Source organism: Anastrepha obliqua, chromosome 2 (genome assembly GCF_027943255.1).
Source record: "Anastrepha obliqua isolate idAnaObli1 chromosome 2, idAnaObli1_1.0, whole genome shotgun sequence".
Lineage (NCBI taxonomy): Eukaryota > Metazoa > Arthropoda > Insecta > Diptera > Tephritidae > Anastrepha > Anastrepha obliqua.
In genome coordinates this window covers 10,782,214-10,804,492 of record NC_072893.1, presented here as the reverse complement: position 1 = coordinate 10,804,492, position 22,279 = coordinate 10,782,214, and the positions used below count along the sequence as shown (strand labels likewise).

Here is a 22,279-nt window from a genome sequence, read left to right as displayed (position 1 = left end):
AGAGCAATGAGCGATTTTTAAATCGACCCGCCCTACTGTACATGCAATGCTGTGCCTATGAATGTGCGCTGTGCCTATGAATGCGCGCTGGATTTCTTGAGAAATTTTACCGTATGTTTTGCTGTGGCGAGGCACATATGTGCATACACACAACGTATATACATATATCCGCATATATACATACATATATAAATTCACAAATTTAAATTTGCTTATGCCATCCTTCTGTGTGCCTGGTAATGAAGCATTTTCTATACATACATATATATACGTATATCTTTTTTCTTCTTCTTTTTGGTGTCGCTTTTTCGTTTCATCGAGTCTCAAATCACTCCCAACGATTCTAAAGAAGTTTTCACTTCAAAAAACGAAATAATATTTTTGACTTGGAAAAATTACAATTACAAATATTTTAATTATATTTCTTAGCTATAATAGTACTTTTTTATTGAGAAATATCTAAGTTTGCACGAATTTTTTTAAACTCTTTGATAGGATTTTCTACGAAAATTAATAATTTTTTATGCAACCATGGCACATAAAAGAGTGTTTTGAAATCAGGTGATCTCAGCTCTGACTTTTTTTGACGACCAGCTGCGAGTGTTTTTACTTATTAGCCTCTGGTGACGCTCCAGCATGCTTGTCCAGCAGGCTTATATGTGTGCGTGTCGGGTGACACTCGTACTTGCTTCGTGTCACACATACTTGTTGTCGGCTTGTGCATGATGAAAATCAAAAATTTTAGATATTAGCGTCAGGCACCCGACACGCACACATATAAGCCTGCTGGACAAGCATGCTGGAGCGCCACCAGAGGCTATATGAATCTGTACAATGCATTTGGGAGCTTCTATTTCTTTCGCTACTCTTCTTCTTCACAAACAAGTAATTTCCCTTACGCTTTGAAAATGTAATGATAAACAAAAGCTGGAATTACAGAGAGAATTAATAACTACTGTGAGCGTCAAAATAAAGTGTACAAAGCATTTTGTTATAATATGGATTTTATTTCAGTCTTTTATAACAAAACAATATATTTTAATTTTATGTTTTTTAAATTATCAAATACTAATTTAAAAAACACTACTAAATACTAGAAAACCACAAAAAAATAAATTACAACAACAAAAGTTGTAAGACAAAAACAAAATTTAGTGCATATTTTACGCGACAAAATAAAGTATACAGAGATATATTTTACAAAAATTATATCGATTTAGTATTTTGTTGATTTCCCTTTTGCTTTGATAACGGAAGACAGTCTTCGGGGCATCGACTGAACTAGTTTTTTTGTCACGTCAGATGAAATTTTATCCCACTCTTCTTTTATACCGAGTTTCAGCATATCCATATTGGTGATTGTCCTTTTCCCGATTTGGTGGTCTAAATACTCCTACAAATGTTCAATAGGGTTGAAGTCCGGTGACTATGGAGGATGATCCAATGTCTTAGGAGTACGATAAAGCAGCCATTCTTTTACTATTTTTGCTGTGTGCTTGGGATCATTGTCTTGTTGAAAGATCCAAGATCGCTACAAGTATAATTTCTGCACACTGGTTAGTAAATTATTTTGTAAAATATTCAGATAATCTGTTTTGTTCATGGTACTTTCAATAAAAACCAAATTGCCAACTCCGCTTGCCGCCATACATCCCCACACCATAACCGAACCCCCATCGTGCTTAACTGTGGTTATCAAATTTTGGTCGACATACTCTTTATTTTTGGTTCTCCAGACTTTAACCGGTTTTTTCTGCCCAAATACCTCGAACTAACTTTCATCGCTAAATAGGGCATTATTCAAGAAATAAACATCCCGATTTTCGTATTTTTTTGCATAATCAAGGCGATTTTTTTTATTAATTGTCGATATTAGCGGCTTTTTTCGTGGGAGACAACCATGTAACCCATTTGCGTGCAACGCTCGACGTATTGTACTGGCACTTACGCTAGTATCTGATGCAGTTGAAACTTCTTGTGATATTTTGGCCGCACTTTTAAAGGGATTTTTCTTCACATCACGCACTATAGACCTTACTTCAGTCTCATTTAAAATTTTTGGACGGCCTGGGCGATTTTCTACTTTACCGAAGTGTTTGTATTTGCCAACTATTTTTTGCACAGTATTATGGCTTCTGTTGACAATAGAGCCAATTTCACGAAAGGTTTTACCTTCATTGCGAAGCTTTAGTACCAGTTCTCTAACATCAGTCAAAGTTTGTTTACCCATTATTAAAAAAAAATAAATAATAGAATTTAATTTACTGTAGACAAAAACTTTTCACTCTGCCGATCGCAACCAATTAAAATACAATATGAAAAAAGCTTCAATGCATCGAAAAAGGAAGTAAACAACCAAATATAACGGTATTTTTTACCGTACAACATTGCTAAAATGCTACTGATGTACGCTGTACACTTTATTTTGACACGTAAAATATGCACTAAATTTTGTTTTTGTCTTACAACTTTTGTTGTTGTAATTTATTTTTTTGTTGTTTTCTAGTAATTAGTAGAGAATCAAATACTAATTTAAAAAACATGACATTAAAATATATTGTTTTGTTATAAAATGCTGAAAGAAAATCCATATTATAACAAAATGCTTTGTACACTTTATTTTGACGCTCACAGTATACACAGAACAAAGCATTGATCACCATCTTGCATTTTTACCTTCTCCAATTTGCAAGTTTTGCTTCTTTGATCCCGTTTTGGCATATTTCTTTTTACGAACGAAAATTCTTAAATCTGCTCTTTTCATTTTGATGTAGCTTTTTGATTGCATTAATGAACTCAAGTTATTTATGTAAAGACTGCGCAGAGCTTAACTCATGCATATGTAAATATAAACATATTTCTAGCTTAAAATTTTATACCGACAACTCATTTAAATTTTGATTGGTCCCGATTTATTTTGGAGAAAAAATTAGAAAATGATTTAGTGGCAGCCTTGATGCAACCATGTAGATTTGTGCATCGTATAGTGCTCATGGTGCTCACACTCACCAACGTAAACGTACGTTTCGTCAGCTTACACGAATAAACTAATGACAGCCCCATGTAAATGAAGTGTCACCGTTCAGTTATGTAGATATCGTGGATTTTGTACGTGGGTAAACGTACAAGAAATTCTGGATTGTTCCGTAAAAACATGTCAGCAGATGGCTCTCTCACCACACAGTGCTGCCAAACAGTACAGTTCGATGCCATTTACAAAATAAACTTAGAAAAATTTAATTTGTATTAAAATAACTTAAAAGCAATGTTGCATAAAGTTAATTATAGATAAATGAACTATTTGCATTTGTTGGTGTTTTGGCTTTCGTTTATTATACAATGAAAAATTGTAATTGATAATGCGGATGTGTGAAAAAGTATGTATGCAAAAATATGAACGGCAATATTGTGTCGATACAACCAAACACAAACCCACACAAATCGATGTATTGTGTAAATATGTAATCAAACGAAAGCGGTTGTTTTCTACGGGCTCAAGTTTTGCCCGATTTTGTGTATATCACGGGCAACAGACAGTGACCACAATAACGTCGCTGAGTGCGGGCATCATAAAGGCCAACAGACAGGGACTACGATAACGTCGGTGACTGCGGGCACCATAACTGAAGCGTATACGTTTTCGATAATACTAACGTCAAAGTATTCGCTATTACACTTTGCTTCAACTTTACTCCGCATTACTTTGGTTTACCGTGTTTATTTAAAAAAAATGCAAGGATTCGTAACCGAGGACGATTCAGCACTTATAAGATTGATAAAGAAAAATGAACACCTCTACGACAGATATCATAAGCATTATAAACTTTATGATTTGAGAAAGGCCGCTTGGGAAAAGATAGCTTGTGAGCTTGGGATTAATGGTAATGCCTGTGAAGAAAATATAACTCCAATGGTTTCTTAGTGATTTTACACTTTTCAATTTTAGAAACGATTTGTTTACGCCGTTGGTCGAATTTACGTGATCGGTACGCGAGAGGAATCCGCCGTTTGGCTGCTCTTGCTAAAGATGGAATAGAAACGGAGGTGCCGCCTCTATTCAAAGAAATGGAGTTTTTAAAACCACATATAGTGCCGCGATGGTAACAAAATATGCTTAGTATAAATTATTTCAATAATTCGTTGCTCTTTTATTTAGTATTAGGATTGGAGATCCGTCTTTGTCACGGCCATTTACAACACTGCCATCATCGTTCAATGCTGATTCGTTTACTACAGATCTGGAAGATACTAAAGAATATGAGGAAGTTACAGAGCCATTCCAGTTTATGAATTCAGCATCAAATGCGTCTCTACAAGAGAAAGAAGATGAGGAGGAGATTGATGCATTGCTGCCCACAGACACATTGTCACCTTCTGCACTTTATCCCAAAAGTCCGAGAGACGAACCAACAAAGGCTTTACACTTACCTGTGACGAAATCTAAGAATCAGCGTAAAAGTAGCAGAAAGCGGCACCATGAGTCCGACATTGAACAGGAGCTAAGTTCCGCTTTAAAAATGTTTAAACAAGTGTGTGGTGCGGCAAAAGCACGCCACGAAAATCCTGCAATTCATGGTTTTGGTCAAATGATTGTCGAAACAATTTGTGGGATGAGTGAACGAAAGCAGACAATAGCCATGCAAAAGGTGACTGAAGTGGTGATGAAATTAAAAATAGAGCCGTAAGCCTTGTAGAGAAAAAGTTTGGTTTATTTTTATTTAATTTTAATGTATAAATAATATGTAGTATATAATATTAAATGTAGGAGTCTAGTAAAAATATAATACATACATATTTGTAAGTACAAGCATATGAAATTGGTGCATGCTTTTCGTTTGCGGATCACTCCCTGTGTGCTGATGATCTTAATTAAAATATTCGACTCTTAAGGTGTTAGGAGTAGTCAGAGGCACGAAAAAATTATGATTTTCAATATTTTTTTTTTTTGCTAGTCAATTGCTTTTTTTAACAAAAATAAAAATATAGCATTAATTCATCATGTTTCGACTTGACTTCAGCAAAATTTCAAAAAAAAAAAATTAATAACTGTAAAAGTTATCGCTGTTTGTGTGAAGCCCGTTTCTCCAGAAGTCCCTTACGGTAATCATCACAAGTCCTTGGAGATTCATCTAAAATCAATCGGACAAGAGAAATTAGTTTAATTTTTTTTCAGAACAACCGACAATTAATTGTTTAAAAAAAATCGAAATTTATGATAAAAAAAAAATGTTTTTCAAAAGCAATATAAATTTTATTGAAATCTACGAAGCGATTTTTAAGTTACAGTGATCACCATGATCAAAAAACATAGTTTTGAGACAAACAGTTTGAGTTTTGCTATCGAGCTCCGGAGCGCCCGAGGGCACTTTGTTAATTGTTGAATAACTCGAAAATTATTTGTCGGACTCACTTCAATTTTTCACACAATATTTTTAAGATATTATATAGGGTTTTCCAATAACAGGTGTTATTCGTTTCCACGATAGTCGGTTCTACGTTACCGAAACGACCCGGATTTATATCCGGCCAAGGACTGTCACTCCAGCAGCATTACCCGTATGTAAGTATGGGGAATGTTTATGCTGCTACAACAACAACAACAACAAGTGTTATTTAGATTAGATTAGAGATGATTAACGAGTTTTTATGGCCGGAATTAGATGGTATTGATCTGGACAAGGTTCAACAAAACGGCGCTACGTGCCACACAAGCAACGAAACCATTGGTCTTTTACGGGAAAAGTTTCCGGACCGTGTTATCTCTGGAAGGGGTGATCACAATTGCCCACCGAAATCTTGTAATATAACACCTTGTGACTTTTCTTTGAAACCACGTGAAAGAGAAGGTCTACGCCAACAGTCCTGGGTCGATTCAAGAGCTCAAAGATGGAATTCGTGAGGCTATCAAGGACATAGGGCAGCCACTTTGCAATTCGGTTATGGAAAATTTCATGAAAAGGATATTGTCCTGCAAGCGTGGTCGTGGTGGTCATTTGTCTGACGTTAATTTCCACTATTAACAGCATACCTTCCTCTTTATAATGAAATAAACATCCGATCATTTATATGTATTAAAAATATCTTATCTTATTAGATAACCCTATACTTTACGGAAATGCAAAATTTTTTTTGAAAATTCTGACTACTCTCAACCCCTTAAAAGTTGCAATTCGTCTCATACAATATGAACAATTGCCTTATCTAAATCGTTTTCGCTAAGCATGAGGAAAAACTTCGACGCAAAATGTATTACTTTGCCTACTTCGTATAGTATTGCTGGCTAACACTTGCAAATCCGTTGAAGAAATTAAAGAACTGTGCATTATTTTTAATTCATAGCATGAATACTACGATTTCTAGGGCAGGTGTGGATTTAAATGTTTTTCAATTCGTCTGATGCTGATTTTACATGGCCGATGCCATTTTAGTGATTCTACGTTGCCGGAGCGACCCGAATTTACTATATATCCGGCTAAGGACTGTCATTCCAGCAGCACTCCCCGTACATGTATGGTGAATGTTTTTGTTGCTACAACAACAACGGCTTAAATGTTTTTTTTTTAACAATTATACTATTGTACGGGAGTGCTACTGGAGCGGCAGTCCTTGGCCGGATATATATAAAAAATCCGGGTCGTTCCGCTAACGTAGAACCGACTGTCAGGGGAACGAAGGAATCAACTGTTTTGGTAACATAAGGAATATGGCAGTGGTTTATTTAGAATAGCGGTTCCCTAGTCGTAGCAGCCACAGTTACCTCACAATTAGGCCTCGGATGCAAAAACCCTCTCATAACCTCTAATTCTTGCTTCATACTTTTAACGGTGTGTAGCGATACTCTTTTGCTTCATCAATAAGTGAACCTTTCAAGAGAGTTGTTGTTGTAGCGGTAAAATCATTCCCCATACATGTGCGGGGAGTGCTGGCCGACAACAGACTCGCACAAATGAGCGCTTCGCTATTTAGTGATTAGTGAAATTTTCAACGCTAAATTAAATTTAGACTAATGGTATAAGAAGTACGCAGTGTCCTTGAAGTGCGCCCATTTTGTACCCGCGAAATCAGCCGCTCTTTTGCGTCGATTCTGTTGTATTAATTTTTAAATTTTGGCTTAATTGAATATTAATAAGTTTACATAGGAGTAGATGATCCCCATTTTCCAGCTTAACTCTCAAATCTGTAATTGAAGCAGAAGATCAATCATATAGGATTTCTCTCCCGTTAGTTAGTAATTTTGAGATAATATCATATTATTTCGATTACTTCTCTTCGTCCAACAAAAAATTGAATCGAAATTTATTTATATTGCTTATTTTTCAACTGTTTATTACTAGCCCTTTTTTGTTTCGCTCCCATTCCTTTATCAGCAAAATAATTATTTACGCGTAAAAGCATCAAAAATACCAGACAATCATCAGCAAAATGCAAAAAAATTAATTTCACAGCTGGTTATCAGTTTCAAGTTGCGATTACTGGCGCCGTACCTCAACTATAACCGTAACCCAAGGTGGATTTAGTAATAAATTCGCTTTGCCGTAACCATAGCAATGTTGTTGTTTTTGACGCATAAACGGGGAATGCTGCTGAAGTGACAGTCCTTGGCCGAATATAAATCCGGGCTTAATAAGAAAAAATTAATACCAAAATTATTTCTAAAATATCAATCAGATATGTATATGGGCATTACTGTAGACGATTATAGGTGCCGCACTATAGCGTCGTAGCCATATGAATCTATTGAATTTTGGTTTTCCATTAGGATAAAAATAATAATTAATATTTGGATAAAAATTTGAATATACGAAATGAACAACGAAAAATTAATTGACTTAGTGGAAAAAATGACTCACAACGGACCCATTTCGTGGTCTAAGTGGCATCGCTGTCTCTATGTGTGATGCGGCTGCCAAACTTAACCTAATGGAAAATTACTCGTATTTTTACGACAAAATGCAAATTTTGTCATAAATTCTATTTCAATATCAGCTGTTTATGGTTACGGCATAACTAATCGACACAGGTACTAGTATTGTGGCGATGGTTATGGTTATAGCTACAGTGTTATGGCTACGGCGCCACTAATTGCAGCTTCACATTGATCTGGCAATGAATAACTTAACGCGATTTTTAAGGGGGATAATGGGCGTATTCATAGAAAAATTCAACGAAATGCAAATAAACCAATTATAAATTGTATGTTTTCTTGTAAATAATAAGATCTTATACATTTACCGAATTTACATGAAAAATCAAATTTAATTTTTTAATTAATTTTTCAATTAAATTTGATTTTTCAAGCAAATTTGAAACATTTATGTATATGATTCTGTTATTTATAAAAACAAACAATGTATGATTGGTTTATTTGCATTTCGTTTTTGTTTTTTTTTTTTCATTTTCAGTAAGTGCAAACTGGCAACCTTGCCTATAAGAAAGTTAATTTTTCAATTAAATTTGATTTTTCAAGTAAATTTGAAAAATTTATATGATCTTATTATTTAAAAGACAAGAATTTATGGTGGATTTATTTGAACTTCGTTTTTTTTTTTCATTCTCAATAAGTGCAGACTGGCAACCTTGTCTAGTAGAAAATTATCAGGTAAAAAAATTCAGCTGGCCGCAGATTTCTATGTTTACGGTGGCGTTACTTTGGTGAGTTTTCATTAAAGTGGCATTTTCATAAGATTTTTGTGTCAACAAGTTTACGTAGCCACTAACTGCACCATAATTAAGACTTAATTCAAAGGATTATTTTTTAAGTGTTTTCAATTTCAACGATTTATTGCTACGCTTAATTTCACGTTTGCTTCGCGTTACTTCATTTGACTGATTTTGTTTTTAAGTAAATATACATAAATATTTATGAACATGGATGATACGACGCTTATACGAATGGTGAAAAGTAATGAACACCTGTACAATAAATATAATAAATATTATAAATCTGTTGAAAAGAAAAAGGCCACTTGGCAACGGATAGCCCGTGAGCTTGGGATTAATGGTAATGCCTGCGAAGAAAATATAACTCGAATGGTTTCTTAGTGATTTTACACTTTTCAATTTTAGAAACGATTTGTATACGCCGTTGGACATGTATGCGTGAACGATACTCGAAGGAAAGCCGCCGTTTGACTGCTCTTGTTAATAATGGAATGACAACATCACACATATGGCCACTATTCGAGGAAATGGAGTTTTTAAAACCATTTGTAATTCCGCGAAAGTAATGCTGTATATTTACTTTATTATCACTCAATTATTTTAGTAATTGTTTGCTTTCTTTTTTTAGTCGGTCTTTTATGGGAAACTCGTCCTTTTCAGTGAAAGTTAAAGAACAGCCTGATTCGTTTATTACAGATCAAGAGGATGCTACAGAATATGAACAAGGAAACTCGTCCTTTTCAGTGAAAGTTAAAGAACAGCCTGATTCGTTTATTACAGATCAAGAGGATGCTACAGAATATGAACAAGTTACGGAGCCATTTCAGTTCAAAGATTCAGCATCACATGCGTCTGAGCAGGAGACTGAGCGCGAAGAAATGGATGCATTCCTGCCAACAGACACATTATCATTATCTGCACCGCATCTTAAAAGACCGAACTCGGCTCAAATAGACGAGCCAAAGGTTTTCCATTTATCTGCGGCAAAGTCGATAAATCAACATACAAGTAATAGAAACCATGACCAGCCGCAACACCATAAGTGTGAAGTTGAAAAGAAACTAAATACTGCTTTAAAAATGTTCGAGGAAGTGTGTAATGGAACAAAAGCACGCCACCGAAATCCTGCAGTGCATGGTTTTGGTGAAATGATTGTCGAAACAATTTGTGGGATGAGTGAACGAAAGCAGACAATAGCCATGCAAAAGGTAACCGAATTGGTGATGAACTTAAAAATGGAGCCGGAAAGCATGTAGAGAAAAAGTGATTGGAGATTGTTTTATTTTTTTATTTAATTTTAATATGTATATATAAGTTTATAATATTAAATGATGGAGTCTAGTAAAAATATAATACATTGTATGTATATATCTGTGGCAATATTCTAAAAAAGCTTAAGTCAAAAGTGAGTTAAGGTCATATTCTAATGCGCCTTTTTACAATCCGAATCTGTTTTCAAGTGCTTCGTTTTTCGTAAAAGTTATCACTAAATGACTTAACAAATTTAATATAATCAAGCGTCAAAAGTTTACCTACGCGATTATGTATAAAATAAAGGGTGTTTTTTTAGAGGTTAGGTTTTCAAGATGAAATAAAACGTATATAATTTAATGTTATGGCCAAGAATTTAGCTTTATTATAAAGATAAGGGTTTGCCATTATGTTTTAAAAATGATTTCGGGCAAGTGGCCGCCGCGGCTGGCTCGAATAAATTCCAGCGGATAGGCCCAATTTTCGACCACTTTTTGCAGCAATTGGGGCCGTATGTCAGCAATAACGCGCCGAATATTCTCTTCCAAGACGTCAATCGTCTCGGGCTTATCTGCGTAGACAAGCGACTTCACATAGCCCCACAAGAAATAGTCCAGCGGTGTTATATCGCAGCCAATTGTCAAAGCAAAGTATTGGCAAAGTAGAAAACAAAGAATGGATTCGCCTTGTTTCATTCTGAGCTGACAGCCACATGGGCACGGCGTAAGAAAAAAACATATCAGCTGATTTACTGATACCACCTCTAATAGATTCGCCTTGAAATTGCCGTTGTTTTTTGTAAAATTTATATTTCACTACTCTCTTCAAATGATGTTTTTATTGCTTGTACAGAATATAGGAGAAGGCGCCTTTTTAAACCCGCTGCTTTATTTTTCACGGTTTTGACAAACCGGCTGACGTCAGCACCGCTGGCAAACAAGCGAAAGGAAGAGAAGTTACATACTTCTGAATATTCATAATTATATGTACATATGTGATTTTTAAATTAAAAGAACTCATAAAACTGAAGTTGCGCGTTTTAAATTGTGAAAACACGAATTATGCGTTTTTATGCCGATGACGCTATTTATTCGTGGCAAGACAGTATGTGTGCGTGTATAATTACTTGTGTATGGCTGTTTGCATAACATTCGTTTACTTTTCTTCTTTTTCTTGTATGTTTACTTGTAGCACTAACGTCACGACAGATTGGGAAAGTTCAATCTTGTAGTCTATCATATTTGACTTATATCAGCGTAATTAGTCAATATTGTTGTTGTTGTTGTAATATCATAAACATTCCCCATATATATGTAACTTCCCCATATATATGTATGGGGAATGTTGCTGAAGTGACAGTCCTTGACCAAATGTAGATCCGGGTCGTTCCGGTTACGTAGAACCGACTGTCGTGGGAACAATAATTAGTCACTATTTGATGTCACTTTTGTTGTAACTATTTTTTTCTGTTCACTTACTTTCGTAATAGCGCTGCCATTTATATGTTTCCAGGTACACACACTTTTACATATATATAATATACCTTTTCAGTTACCATTTTATATGCGGCGAATCAGCGAAATTTAAACAATAAATATTTGTTATATGAAAATTTGTAACAAATATATTTTGTGTATTTTCAATAAGTTCAAACTTGCAACCTTGCCTAGAAAATAGCAAGGTGACTTCGGGAGGGCACTTGATTTGTTTATTTTTTTGCGTTTTGGCATTTTCTATGTTAAAGTGCCCTGCATCTCTGTTGTTGCCTTATTTGTTTGTTGCCAAGGCGAATTTATTACAGGTGACAGCAAACACATATAAGTAAAACCCTACATGTATTTGTTGTTGCGTTTGGTGCAAGCATCATGTCAAAATCAGCAAGCAAATGTAAACATACGAATGTAAACATACCAATACATACAAACAAAGCATATCATTTTGACGTAAGCCATACCTACGGCGAAAAATTCAGCTGGGTGAATGCTGTCACCTTATTAAATCCACCTTGTTTGTTGCCTTCCAGATTGAAATGTTCACATTTAAAATACCAAATTGCAAAAACAAAATACATAGAAATGCTTTTGTTGCTTCACCGAATTCACCTTATATGAATTCGCTTTGAATGGGAGTAATTAGTGAACCCTTGTATTCCACAAGGTTGCGCCTTCCGAATTCGCCGTGTTGTCAAGCTCCATGTGTAAACATACAATAGGAAGGGGTACAACTCGTTTGTGAAGAGTAGGCGAAAGCAATGGAAACAACCAAACGCAAGAAATGATACGCACACTCACATACTTTCTACCCACGGCGTCGTCCACATAAAAACGCAAACGAACTGCATTTGGGGGCTTTTGTATTAATTTGCGCTTTCATAATTAAACACACCCCAAATCTCACTAATAACAATACTACCAAGACATTCACTGAATTTTCACAAACATGTAATTTCTCCTGCTTTTGTTTGTTTTGCGTTGGAAAGCGAACTAACGTCAGACTTGACAAAATCCCGAAAAATAAAGTAACTGTTTTAGCAAGACGCCACCTATGGCACTCAATTCGCCTTGCATTAAATTGATTCGCCCCGAGTCGCATATTTCTACGTTTACGGCAAGGTGAGTTTACGGACCGCGTCAGCGTTTGTTTTATTTAAGCAACATTTTCTTAAGGAGTTCTGTAAGTCTATATGATTACTAACTGCACCATAACTAAATCTAAACTCAAACTATAATATTGTAAACATTTGAAATTTCACTATGTACTTCATTTAAAATAAGTATAAATATTTATAAACATGGACCAGAGAACGCCATGGGTGATGCAGCACTTATAAGACTGGTGAAGCCAAACGAACATCTCTACAACAAATATGATAAGGATTATAAAAATGTTGCAAAGAAAAACGCCACTTGGCAACGGATAGCTCGTGAGCTTGGAACTAATGGTGATGCCAGCGAAGATAATACGAATGCTATGGTTGCTTAGTAATTTTACACTTCTCTATTTTAGAAGCGGAATGCATTCGTCGTTGGACAAGACTACGTGAACGATATCCAAAGGAAGGACGGCGTATTATTGCACTTGCTGTAAACGGAATAACACCATCGAATCCGTGGTCACTATATAAGGAACTGGAGTTTTTAAGACCGCACATAATCGCGCGCAAGTAGTGAAGAATATTCAGTTTATCTCCTAATTCATTTGACAATATATTTATCTTCTTTTTTTTTAGAAAATATGACTTCGATAGTCCCTCGCTTAAGAGTGAACAACAGCAAACACAAGTCAGTAACGAACCGTTAACTGCAGATCATGAAGATGATATGGAATATGAGTGTGTTACGGATCCATTCCAATATAAATTTGCCGAATCTCATGTGACGGAGCAGGAATCGGAGCAAGAAGCTACTGATACATCATCACCCGCATCTTATCGTAAGAGGCGGCACTCAAATGAAATAGACCATTTATCTGCTTCGAGCTCTATATGTGGAGACACAAACAGCAGAAAACGTGCAAAAACAGACCCACATAATCCTGCAGTTCTTGGTTTCGGCAAAATGATTGTCGAAACTATTTGCGGTATGAGTGAACGAAAGCAGGCAATTGCAATGTTAAAGGTAACCGAATTGGTAATGAAATTAAAAATGGAACCTGAAACGACGGATAGTTCTTAAACATTGCACTTGTTATTTTTCATATTAGAGTAAATTTAAGTTTATATATTAGTAATAGATGATGGTCGTAGCTGTAAAGAGCTACACAAATACATATGTATGTATGTGTGCGATTATATTAAAATAAAACTTAAAAAAAACTTAGCAGCCAGTATGCTAATTTAGTTAGGGTTATATTGTATATATCCCCTATAAATAATAATAAAACTAAAACTATGGTATCGTAAACGTCATACATTGTAGATTAAGGGTAATAAAGTTTATTGTCCCATCCTTGGACAAAAATGATAGAATACAAGGTGGCGGCGTCCCAAGTGCCGTGACATCGAAAAGGGGAATAAACAAACAAAAAGAAGAGGAAGAATAAGTGAAAGTGAGTGCAGAGCTAAGAATATACCATAAATCGGGCGCACACAAGGGTGATAGATTTCTTTTCACCCTGGGTCGCACATATGTATGTACATCTGCACGTGCACCCATTTGCACGCAAAGGGTAGTTTATTTTCGTTACTGAAGACATGCAGTTGTCGAATTCATCGAAAATAAAGTACACTTAAAAGTACGTACATACCAATAAATCCACCAAATTAATCTACCCGTTCACATATGGCAGATTATCTGCAAAATTGACAATCAGCTGTCAATACTACTTTGAGAGGTTTTTCTTCATAGAAATTATTTTGGTGAAATATTTCGGCGTTTTGGTTTTGTTTAATTATTATATTATCAACGATATGAATCAAATACAAGGAGAAGGAATGGCTAATTTAATTGCTCAATTGGTTGCTAATAATAAACAGTTGGAGGAACTCCGTAAACGACGTTTACTGAGGTTTCAAAAAATTATGGCAGCAATACGCATTGGAAATTCGGTCGTCACTCTTCAGTGATTTTTCGTGACCATACATCTAAACAGAGGAAGATTAAGCAAGGTGTTCCGCAGGGTGGTGTTCTTTCACCCTTGCTGTTCAACTTCTACATCTCGAAACTCCCCCAGCCACCAGAGGGAGTCTTCCTGGTCACATACGCTAACGGCTGCACGATAATGGCGTCGGGCAATGACAATGATGACCTGTGCTCTAAAGTGAACTACTACCTCACCGACATTTCTCGCTTTTTCACTGCGAGGAATCTCTAACTTTCCCCCATTAAGTCCACGGCGACCCTCTTTACTACCTGGACAAAGGAGGTCAAGCTGCAACTCAAGGTAAAAGTCGATGAACTCATACTTATCCAGAATCGACCCTGACATACTAAACATATGTCCGGCATGTGAAGGCACCCCGCACGACACTAACCACCTTTTCACATGCCCCATCAAACCCACTCATCTAACACCCCTCTTCTTCTGGACCCAACCTGTCAACACAGCTAGTTTTATAAAATTCTCTTTCTACACGAGTTAAAAAAAAAACACGTATTTTACATGAATTGGTTTGTTTTAACACGATTTTCAGTATTTCATGAATTTTTCCTGAATGTCATAGAGCAAATAGAGTGAAATTTTACGACGCTTGTACGAAATAGACTCGATAGATTTTGCTCTCGCCGTTTAATATTGGTGCGCAACTAGGTTCCCGCTGTTTGTCAAAAGATGCCGCCAGCAGTGTGTGCTAGTCGATTCTAACATATCCTAAACGTCATAAACCAAGCTTAGACATGTGGCAAACAAACTGCTTCGACACATTAGTGATTTTGTTTTGGTATCATATACTCTTGGTTTTGTGAAAATGTCTGATTTTGTGCCGAATAATCGTCACTTGCGGTTTTGCGATTTTCCTCTTTCATTCAAAAAAACGACGACTGAAGCGCATCGAGAACTACAAAAAGTTTATGGAGATGCTGCTTTAAGTGAAACAGAAACAACGTGCCGAGATTGGTTCCGCCGGTTCAAAGACGGTGATTTTAATGTTGACGACCGTCCGCGTGAAGGAAGGTTAAAAAACCTTCGAAGACGCTGAATTGGAGGCATTGCTCAATGAGGATCCGTGTCAAACGCAAGAAGAGCTTGCTTCAGTATTAGGAGTTGCCCGCCAATCCATTTCCAAGCGATTGCATGCTTCGCGAATGATTCAGAAACAGGGGAGTTAAAATCAAGGGATGTTGAACGTAAATTTTTTTGGGAAAATATTTCAAGTTTTCCCATCTCACACGTTTTTTGAAGTGAAACTTCTTAGGCGTCGATGGACGAGCGAGAATAGAGAGTAAATGGTGCAAACTAGTAGGAAATATATTTTTGGTGCCTACATTTTGGCGTTATATTTCCTTGGTGCCTACGGCTTGGGGCGTTTTTTGGTCCCAATTTTCTTGGCGTTTTGTTATTTTGGTGCCTACTTTTTGGTGCTTATTTCCGTTTCCTGGCTAGTGCTTGTGCGTACTATAAAGTGCTATCCATTCCGGCGTCGGATTTATTGGTATTATCTTGCGGTAATTTGTGCCGTTGCTGTGGTCCTGGAATCGCTGCGTTTGGGCGGGTGATAAACGCTCGGAGTAGTGGGCGTTGTTGCCACGGTTTGTGTCCGGCGTTTACCTATACCGGTCGACCCGACTCCGTTTTTTATAAATTTTGTCTATTTGTATTCTATGCAAATGTTGTGAATTTATTAAGATATATATTCTTTCTCTCTCTCTCTCTCTCATTCTCTCTCGGGACTTTCCCTCTTTCTTTGTCTGCCCGCACTTTTTTTATTTTTGTTATAAAAATTAATAGCTTTTGTTTTAATATAGATTTCTTTACTATTTCTTTTGCCAATTTTTTCGGGAAAATATTTAAAGTTTCCTCATCTCACACGTTTTTTTTTTAAGTTGACAAATTTACCATATGTCGCATATATTTTTTTACACGATTTTTTTGTATGCATCTAAGGAACGTATCTACCGTGTAAAAACAGAGTTGGGTGTATATATAATAGTACCGTGTTTTCGGAAGGCGCCACCTACTTCGCGCATATTCTCTGCAACGTGCAACAAACTATCCCGCAGTTTCGCTGCTGCAATTGGCAAAATTCAGAATAAAGTAAACAACATATTTTTTCGTTTTGTTTTTGTATTTTTTTCACTTTAATTGTCTGCATATACTTTTATTTTCAAATGATTAGTAATTTTTATTATTATAATTTAATGTTGTTGTTGTTTGTAGTAGCATTTTTGCATTATTTGCATGATTTCTTTAAGAACAAATAATCACTATTGTGTTTTACTATTATTATTTTACTTTTTTTCATTGTAAAGAAAATTTTGTGTTTAGCAGGAGTTTGAAGAGTTTTCTTAGGCTCTTGAATTTTTTATTTCACACTTAGTTATAAAATTGAATATAAATACACAATTAGGGAGATTTTAGACCGAACTCGTAGTCGTCGCTATTCGAAGTAGCTCAATTTTATCAGGCACTGTGTTTTCTGCAGAGCAGCTTTTCCTTTTTGCTAGTAGCAAAAACAAAATGCACAATAAAAGTTCGCAAATGCAAATGATGACACAGGTTCAGTCGTAAAATGCCCTAAATTTTAGTACTGTCCTCCAATATTCCTACATACATTAATATACTGCTCCCGGATTTCACTTTTATGCTACCTATGAACGAACGTTAGACTGATCTTTACGTGCTTTGCTTTTACTTTATACAATACAGAGGTCTAAGCTTGAGATTGCGATTTTTCCTCGAAGAAAAATGGAACAAGCTACCGCACCACACCTTTAAATGGTGCGCATGTCGTTTGTATATAAATAATTACTTAAATATCTTAAAGTTTTGCAAATGAAAATAAACTAAAATTTAGCGATAATTAGACTTACTTTGATTACAGAAAATAAAAATATGTAATAAAAAAGGATGACAGCAGTGTTTGTTGTTATTTTCGTATCCTTAAGTATTTTTTCTTTCGTTTAAAAATGTTCAGTTCAAAAAGTTTTACATAATTACATACATATAAGCTATTTTAGTGTTATGTGAATATTTTTTTGTATTTTATTAAAAATAAATCAGTGAAAAATACTAACATTTCTCTTGAATTTTATTGATTTTCATTCAATAACTTTTACTTATAAGCAACAAAAATACAACAGCACTCGGAAAAACGTATTCAAGCCGTGTGTGTGTAAAATTCTGCAAGCCACAAAAGCCAAATTCACTTCCATTTTTGCTAAGTCTAAATATGTATGTACGTGTGTGTATCATTTTATTGTTTTTGCATTTACATATAGAATATTTATGCGCTGATTTAGCTCTAATCAATAATATTTTGGCGTTCTTGAATTGAATTTTGTAGAACTCATTACGAGATTTCGCTGCTAAACACATTTGCCGGTGAAACCAAAGGAATTTGAGTCGAATTTTTGTTTTGCAGTTAAGTGACTGCTTGCTAACTGAGCTATGAAATAGCACAAATCCCACGCGAATACAGAATTTGCAGCAAGTTTTATCACATTTTATTTGATTTGCAAGGTGAATTAGTTTAGTTGACAATTTAATTTATAAAAGTGAAAGTTTTGAAAGTTAAAACTTTCGCCAGGATTCAAATTATTATAATCACTCGTGTGCTTTTTACGAGCACAAAACGCTACGTAGTTCCTTTTAAGGCGCTAATCAAGAAGAAACCAAGAAGAAGTTGAAAAACAACCAAACGCTAGAACGAAAACCGATAGTCTTTGGACGGATATATAGTAAATCCGGGTCGTTCTGGTAACGTAGAATCGACTGACGGGGAACTCTAGCAGCACTCCCCGTACATGTGTGGGGAATGTTTTTGTTGCTACGATACAACAACAAAACCGTTATAAAAAAAGAAGGACATTATTTTCAAAAATAGCATTCCTTTTCAGGTTTGGTGTTTTTGAAAAAAAAAAAAAAAAAAAACATTCAATACATCAAAAATTAATGCTTATTTTAGAATAAAAAGCTTTGCTAAATTAAAAAAAAAAAAATTATAATATATTTTTCTGAATTCTTATGGAAATTAAAATACAATTTATTGTTGTTGGAGTCTGTGCTATATCGCGTTGTATTTCAAAATAAAAACCAAAAATGTTACAATTACCGATTCAAAAATTATCTTGGAAGTACAAAATTTCTCGGTTTTCACGTTTAAATGATGGAGTTTCTTGGACATTTATTTAGAGATGCTCAACAGACAAAATGAATCGATTTCGTTAACGAGTAAAAGCAACTTTATAAAAGAATTGTGACGCGTCTCAAGGCAGAATTAACGAAATAAGTTTATATCGCTGACCGCTAAATAAGTTCAGATCGCTAACGTTAAAATGAAATAAATTAACGAAAAATCGCAAATTTTTGCATCAGACTTTCTCCGCTTTGGACGTGAATTTAACAGATTTCTATTATAGCTAACGACTTGCACTTCCAGTTAGCTTCCTTAAATTTAATTTTCTACCGATTTATGCATATAACCTTTTAAAAAGGATACTCGAACAGTACGAAAACAGGCCAGACGCTGGTTGGTGCCCAACCAAAGGATTTAAAAAAGGCGTTCAACGGAGGGTTAGTTCTCATGTATTCACCAATCGGCTGGTGCACTAATTTCAACATTTTAATATAAACGATTTGTGAAACAACATCAAGACGCACGCCACAAAGAGGAGGTGGAGGGGGAGAAGCTCGACCAAACACCTAACAGAAGTATACGCGGCAATTATTTACTTTTTTAATTTTAATGTAAACGATTGGATTGCGTTTTTGAAAAGCGCTTTAAGATATCCTTTCAAGCTCTTCAAACTTTTTTTATTTTTACCTTTTAAAGCTAGTTAAACCAATCTTTAGGGCTCCTATAACCTGTTTGAATCACGTATCTTCGTATATCACTCCAAATTTGCTATGCTACTTTTGTTATTTTCGCGCGCGCATAAAAATTTCATTCGACATTTCAACTTTTAGTAGATTTAAATTTTTTTTAATATATTACATTTTTGGATTTTACGATTTATTTTTAAATGATATCTTCAACACTAGATACATAGCACTGGCAACACAATGGTCCCTAGGGGTGTAAGTGAGATCTTTTTACAGATCAGCCAGCACCACCTCACCTAACCTTAGATTTTACAGAAATATAGCCGCCTCAGTTGCGCTCGTTTTTCATGAGCATAAAAAACAGCTCGTGTTTAAAAACTCTTTCCCGCTCTGTTTCTCTGTTTACAACTTCAAATGCGCAAATATGAGTGCATGTAGACCCCGTCTACTAAGCAGTTAGCCATTGTTTTAAGTAAGAAAATGGCATATATGTATATACATACACACATATTGCTCTAATATCTCATTTGGTAGCTTAGAAGCATCTTTATAGTTTTTGTTTTTCTTTTTTGTTTTGTTATCATAACAACTTTCAACTTGTAGACACAATGCGCATGCGAGATATCCAAGGGTATAAAATCTTTTCGAAAATTGTAAGATCCACCTTTATGAATTATGAAACCCAATCCAAGCATTTTCTATAATAAATTTTTAGCTGCAAATTTCATACTCAATGGGGAATTTGGCTTTCCTAAGTTCCATTTAGTACTGCAGTCTGTAGTTAACTTTCCTGCTATTCCCATACTTTTCATTGATTTCAATCACTTTACGTATTCATAGCTACTTTATTTTCTTCTTTTAGAATTTCCACATTTTACAAATAGCTATACTTCGTTTTTTTTTTGTTTTTGCTTATTTATGCACAGTTTAGAATTGAAATTATCGTGGTTTAAGTTAAATTTAATGTATAAAATTATAGTATACTTTAAGCTTTGAGCAAAAATTATAAAAATTAGCATATAAAAATAAAGAATGGCAATTTGCCAATATTGCCAAGCTCTTATTTGTAGTTGCGCTAAAGCAAAATCGTTTACTTGGAACACAAAGAACGTCTCTAAAATTGCTTAAAAACACATGCATACGCCGATTAAATCGCTAAATCGCTTTAACGCGCTGGCTAAATTTTATGTGTATTTTGTGTGCAGCATTAAAACACAATATTCCTCTACCTATGCAGCGCGTCAGGCACGTGCTAAACTTGTGCTGACACAAAACAAATTTTACTATTTTATTTTCCCTTTGCTGCTTCTTTGCTTTCCTTCAATAATTAATAATTTATTTTCTTTTTCATTTACAGCAACTTCAGCGCTTATTATAAACAATTGCATTTATTGAATTATTTAAAAGGTATTTAAAATAATTGCTATAAATCTGCAGCATGTTAGGAAGCAATAAAAGTAACTAAAGTAGGCGTCACACATGTTTGAACTTAAAGCAAGACGACAATGGAAATACATATGTTTTTTTCTTATTTTGTTTTCTTTTGTTGTTGTGTTAAGTTTATATACGTTTGCCTTTTTGCTTGCATTATACATTTTTTTGTTTGCTTTGAAATTTGCAAATATATCATTTTTAACCATCCACATGAGAGTTTCTCAATAGCTGAGGGATGTGATCCTTTAATGAATCCGTTAATTTTTCGTTCGTATATGGAGTGTTAAGGGGCGCTAGGGCAAGTATGTATAAATATACTCCCTTTGGGATTACTTTTCATTACACTCGGTTATTACCGCTTACATACACATAAGTTTCACTCATTTCATTTCACTTATATTTATCTTGTTTTTGTTGCTCATTCTTCATGCCTTCGATTGTTGTTAAAAAGCGCACTGTGGTGTTGTTCTTGTTCTTGTGTCTCTTCTTCGCTAGTCTTTAATACAAATTCGCCAACTTCGCTTTGTTTAACATTCGCTTTGTGAATAATCCATTTCTTTTTTCGCACTCCTCGTTAGACGATCCAGTTCGGCTGCTGCATCAGAGCGCATCGCCAACTTATCGATGGTACCATCGGTGCCATTGGTGCGTGGTGTACTGCTCGCGTTGGGCGTATTGGTCGGGGTGGCAGGTGTGGCGGGTGAACCGGATTTTTTGTGCAATAGCGAGTTGAAGAAGTTGGCGAGCACACCTTCGTTGCCCGGTGTAGCTGGTGTTGGCTTCACATTTACCTTGATAGGTGAACCCTGACCGCCGGTGCCGGGTGTGCGTGGTTGCATGCTCTTGTTGGCGCTGCCTTGCGAACGCAATGGTGAATCGCCACGCATTTGGCCGCCTTGCTTGAGTATCTCTTGCTGCCGCGATAAGAATGTCTGTTCGTCCTCTGTTTGCACTTCGATTTCACGATTTGCCACCGTCTATGGTTACGAAATTGGTGTTTTGATTATAATTAGATTGGAAATTAAATTGCAAACACTTACTTTTCTAGATTGTGGCGGCGAGATGATGTCTGTGTAGTAGTCCTCGGCCTTACACGATTGCATATTCTCGTACAAAATACTTATTTTCTTCAAGCTATCCCAACCGGCAGGACTGTTTTGTAAAGTAAATAGAAGTAAATTAATGGAATACAAACAGTTTCTAAATAAAAGTGTCTGTGGACTTTTGCCAAAACAACTTAAGTCGATTTAACCCTCCATTGGACATCTTTTTTAAAAACCATCGGTTAGGCACACGAGTCTGGCCTTTTTTCGTGCTTTTTGCGCATCCTTTTAAAAAAATTATTTCCATAAATCGATAGGAATTTAAATTTTAGGAAGCTAACTGGAATCGCAAGTCGTTAGATATAATAGAAATCTGTTAAATTCACGTCCAAAGTCGAAAAAATCTGTTGTTGTTGTTGTAGCAGTAACTTTGCATAGTGTAATCACCGGTCGTCTTCGTCTAGCTCATCTAA

At 35.4% G+C, this 22,279-nt stretch overlaps 4 protein-coding genes across 4 annotated transcripts in view; 3 read left to right on the top strand and 1 right to left on the bottom strand.

Annotated features, from left to right (window-relative positions):
- The first annotated feature begins 3,408 nt into the window (after window positions 1-3,408).
- On the top strand, window positions 3,409-5,198 carry LOC129238873 (uncharacterized). The gene is made up of 3 exons (XM_054874096.1): window positions 3,409-3,881; window positions 3,947-4,100; window positions 4,157-5,198. Exons 1-3 carry the CDS (start codon window positions 3,731-3,733, stop codon window positions 4,683-4,685), a joined length of 834 nt encoding a protein of 277 aa, XP_054730071.1. The 5' UTR covers window positions 3,409-3,730; the 3' UTR covers window positions 4,686-5,198.
- A 3,436-nt stretch (window positions 5,199-8,634) lies between these two features.
- On the top strand, window positions 8,635-10,186 carry LOC129238872 (uncharacterized). The gene is made up of 3 exons (XM_054874095.1): window positions 8,635-9,001; window positions 9,067-9,223; window positions 9,290-10,186. The coding sequence occupies exons 1-3, from the start codon at window positions 8,863-8,865 to the stop codon at window positions 9,915-9,917; spliced, it is 924 nt and encodes a 307-aa protein (XP_054730070.1). The 5' UTR covers window positions 8,635-8,862; the 3' UTR covers window positions 9,918-10,186.
- Window positions 10,187-12,506: 2,320 nt separating this feature from the next.
- LOC129237914 (transcription factor Adf-1-like) lies at window positions 12,507-13,626 on the top strand. Its single transcript, XM_054872893.1, has 4 exons — window positions 12,507-12,585; window positions 12,713-12,853; window positions 12,919-13,075; window positions 13,142-13,626. Exons 2-4 carry the CDS (start codon window positions 12,721-12,723, stop codon window positions 13,584-13,586), a joined length of 735 nt encoding a protein of 244 aa, XP_054728868.1. The 5' UTR covers window positions 12,507-12,585; window positions 12,713-12,720; the 3' UTR covers window positions 13,587-13,626.
- Window positions 13,627-20,154: 6,528 nt separating this feature from the next.
- LOC129236829 (cytoplasmic dynein 1 light intermediate chain 1) overlaps window positions 20,155-22,279 on the bottom strand; it is a 30,139-nt gene continuing 28,014 nt past the window's right edge. The window contains exons 5-6 of the mRNA XM_054871077.1: window positions 21,804-21,915; window positions 20,155-21,740 (exon numbers count right to left, since the gene is read on the bottom strand). Of these exons, the coding sequence (XP_054727052.1) occupies window positions 21,291-21,740; window positions 21,804-21,915 (562 nt within the window). The 3' untranslated portion in view covers window positions 20,155-21,290. The remainder of the gene's footprint in view (window positions 21,741-21,803; window positions 21,916-22,279) is intronic.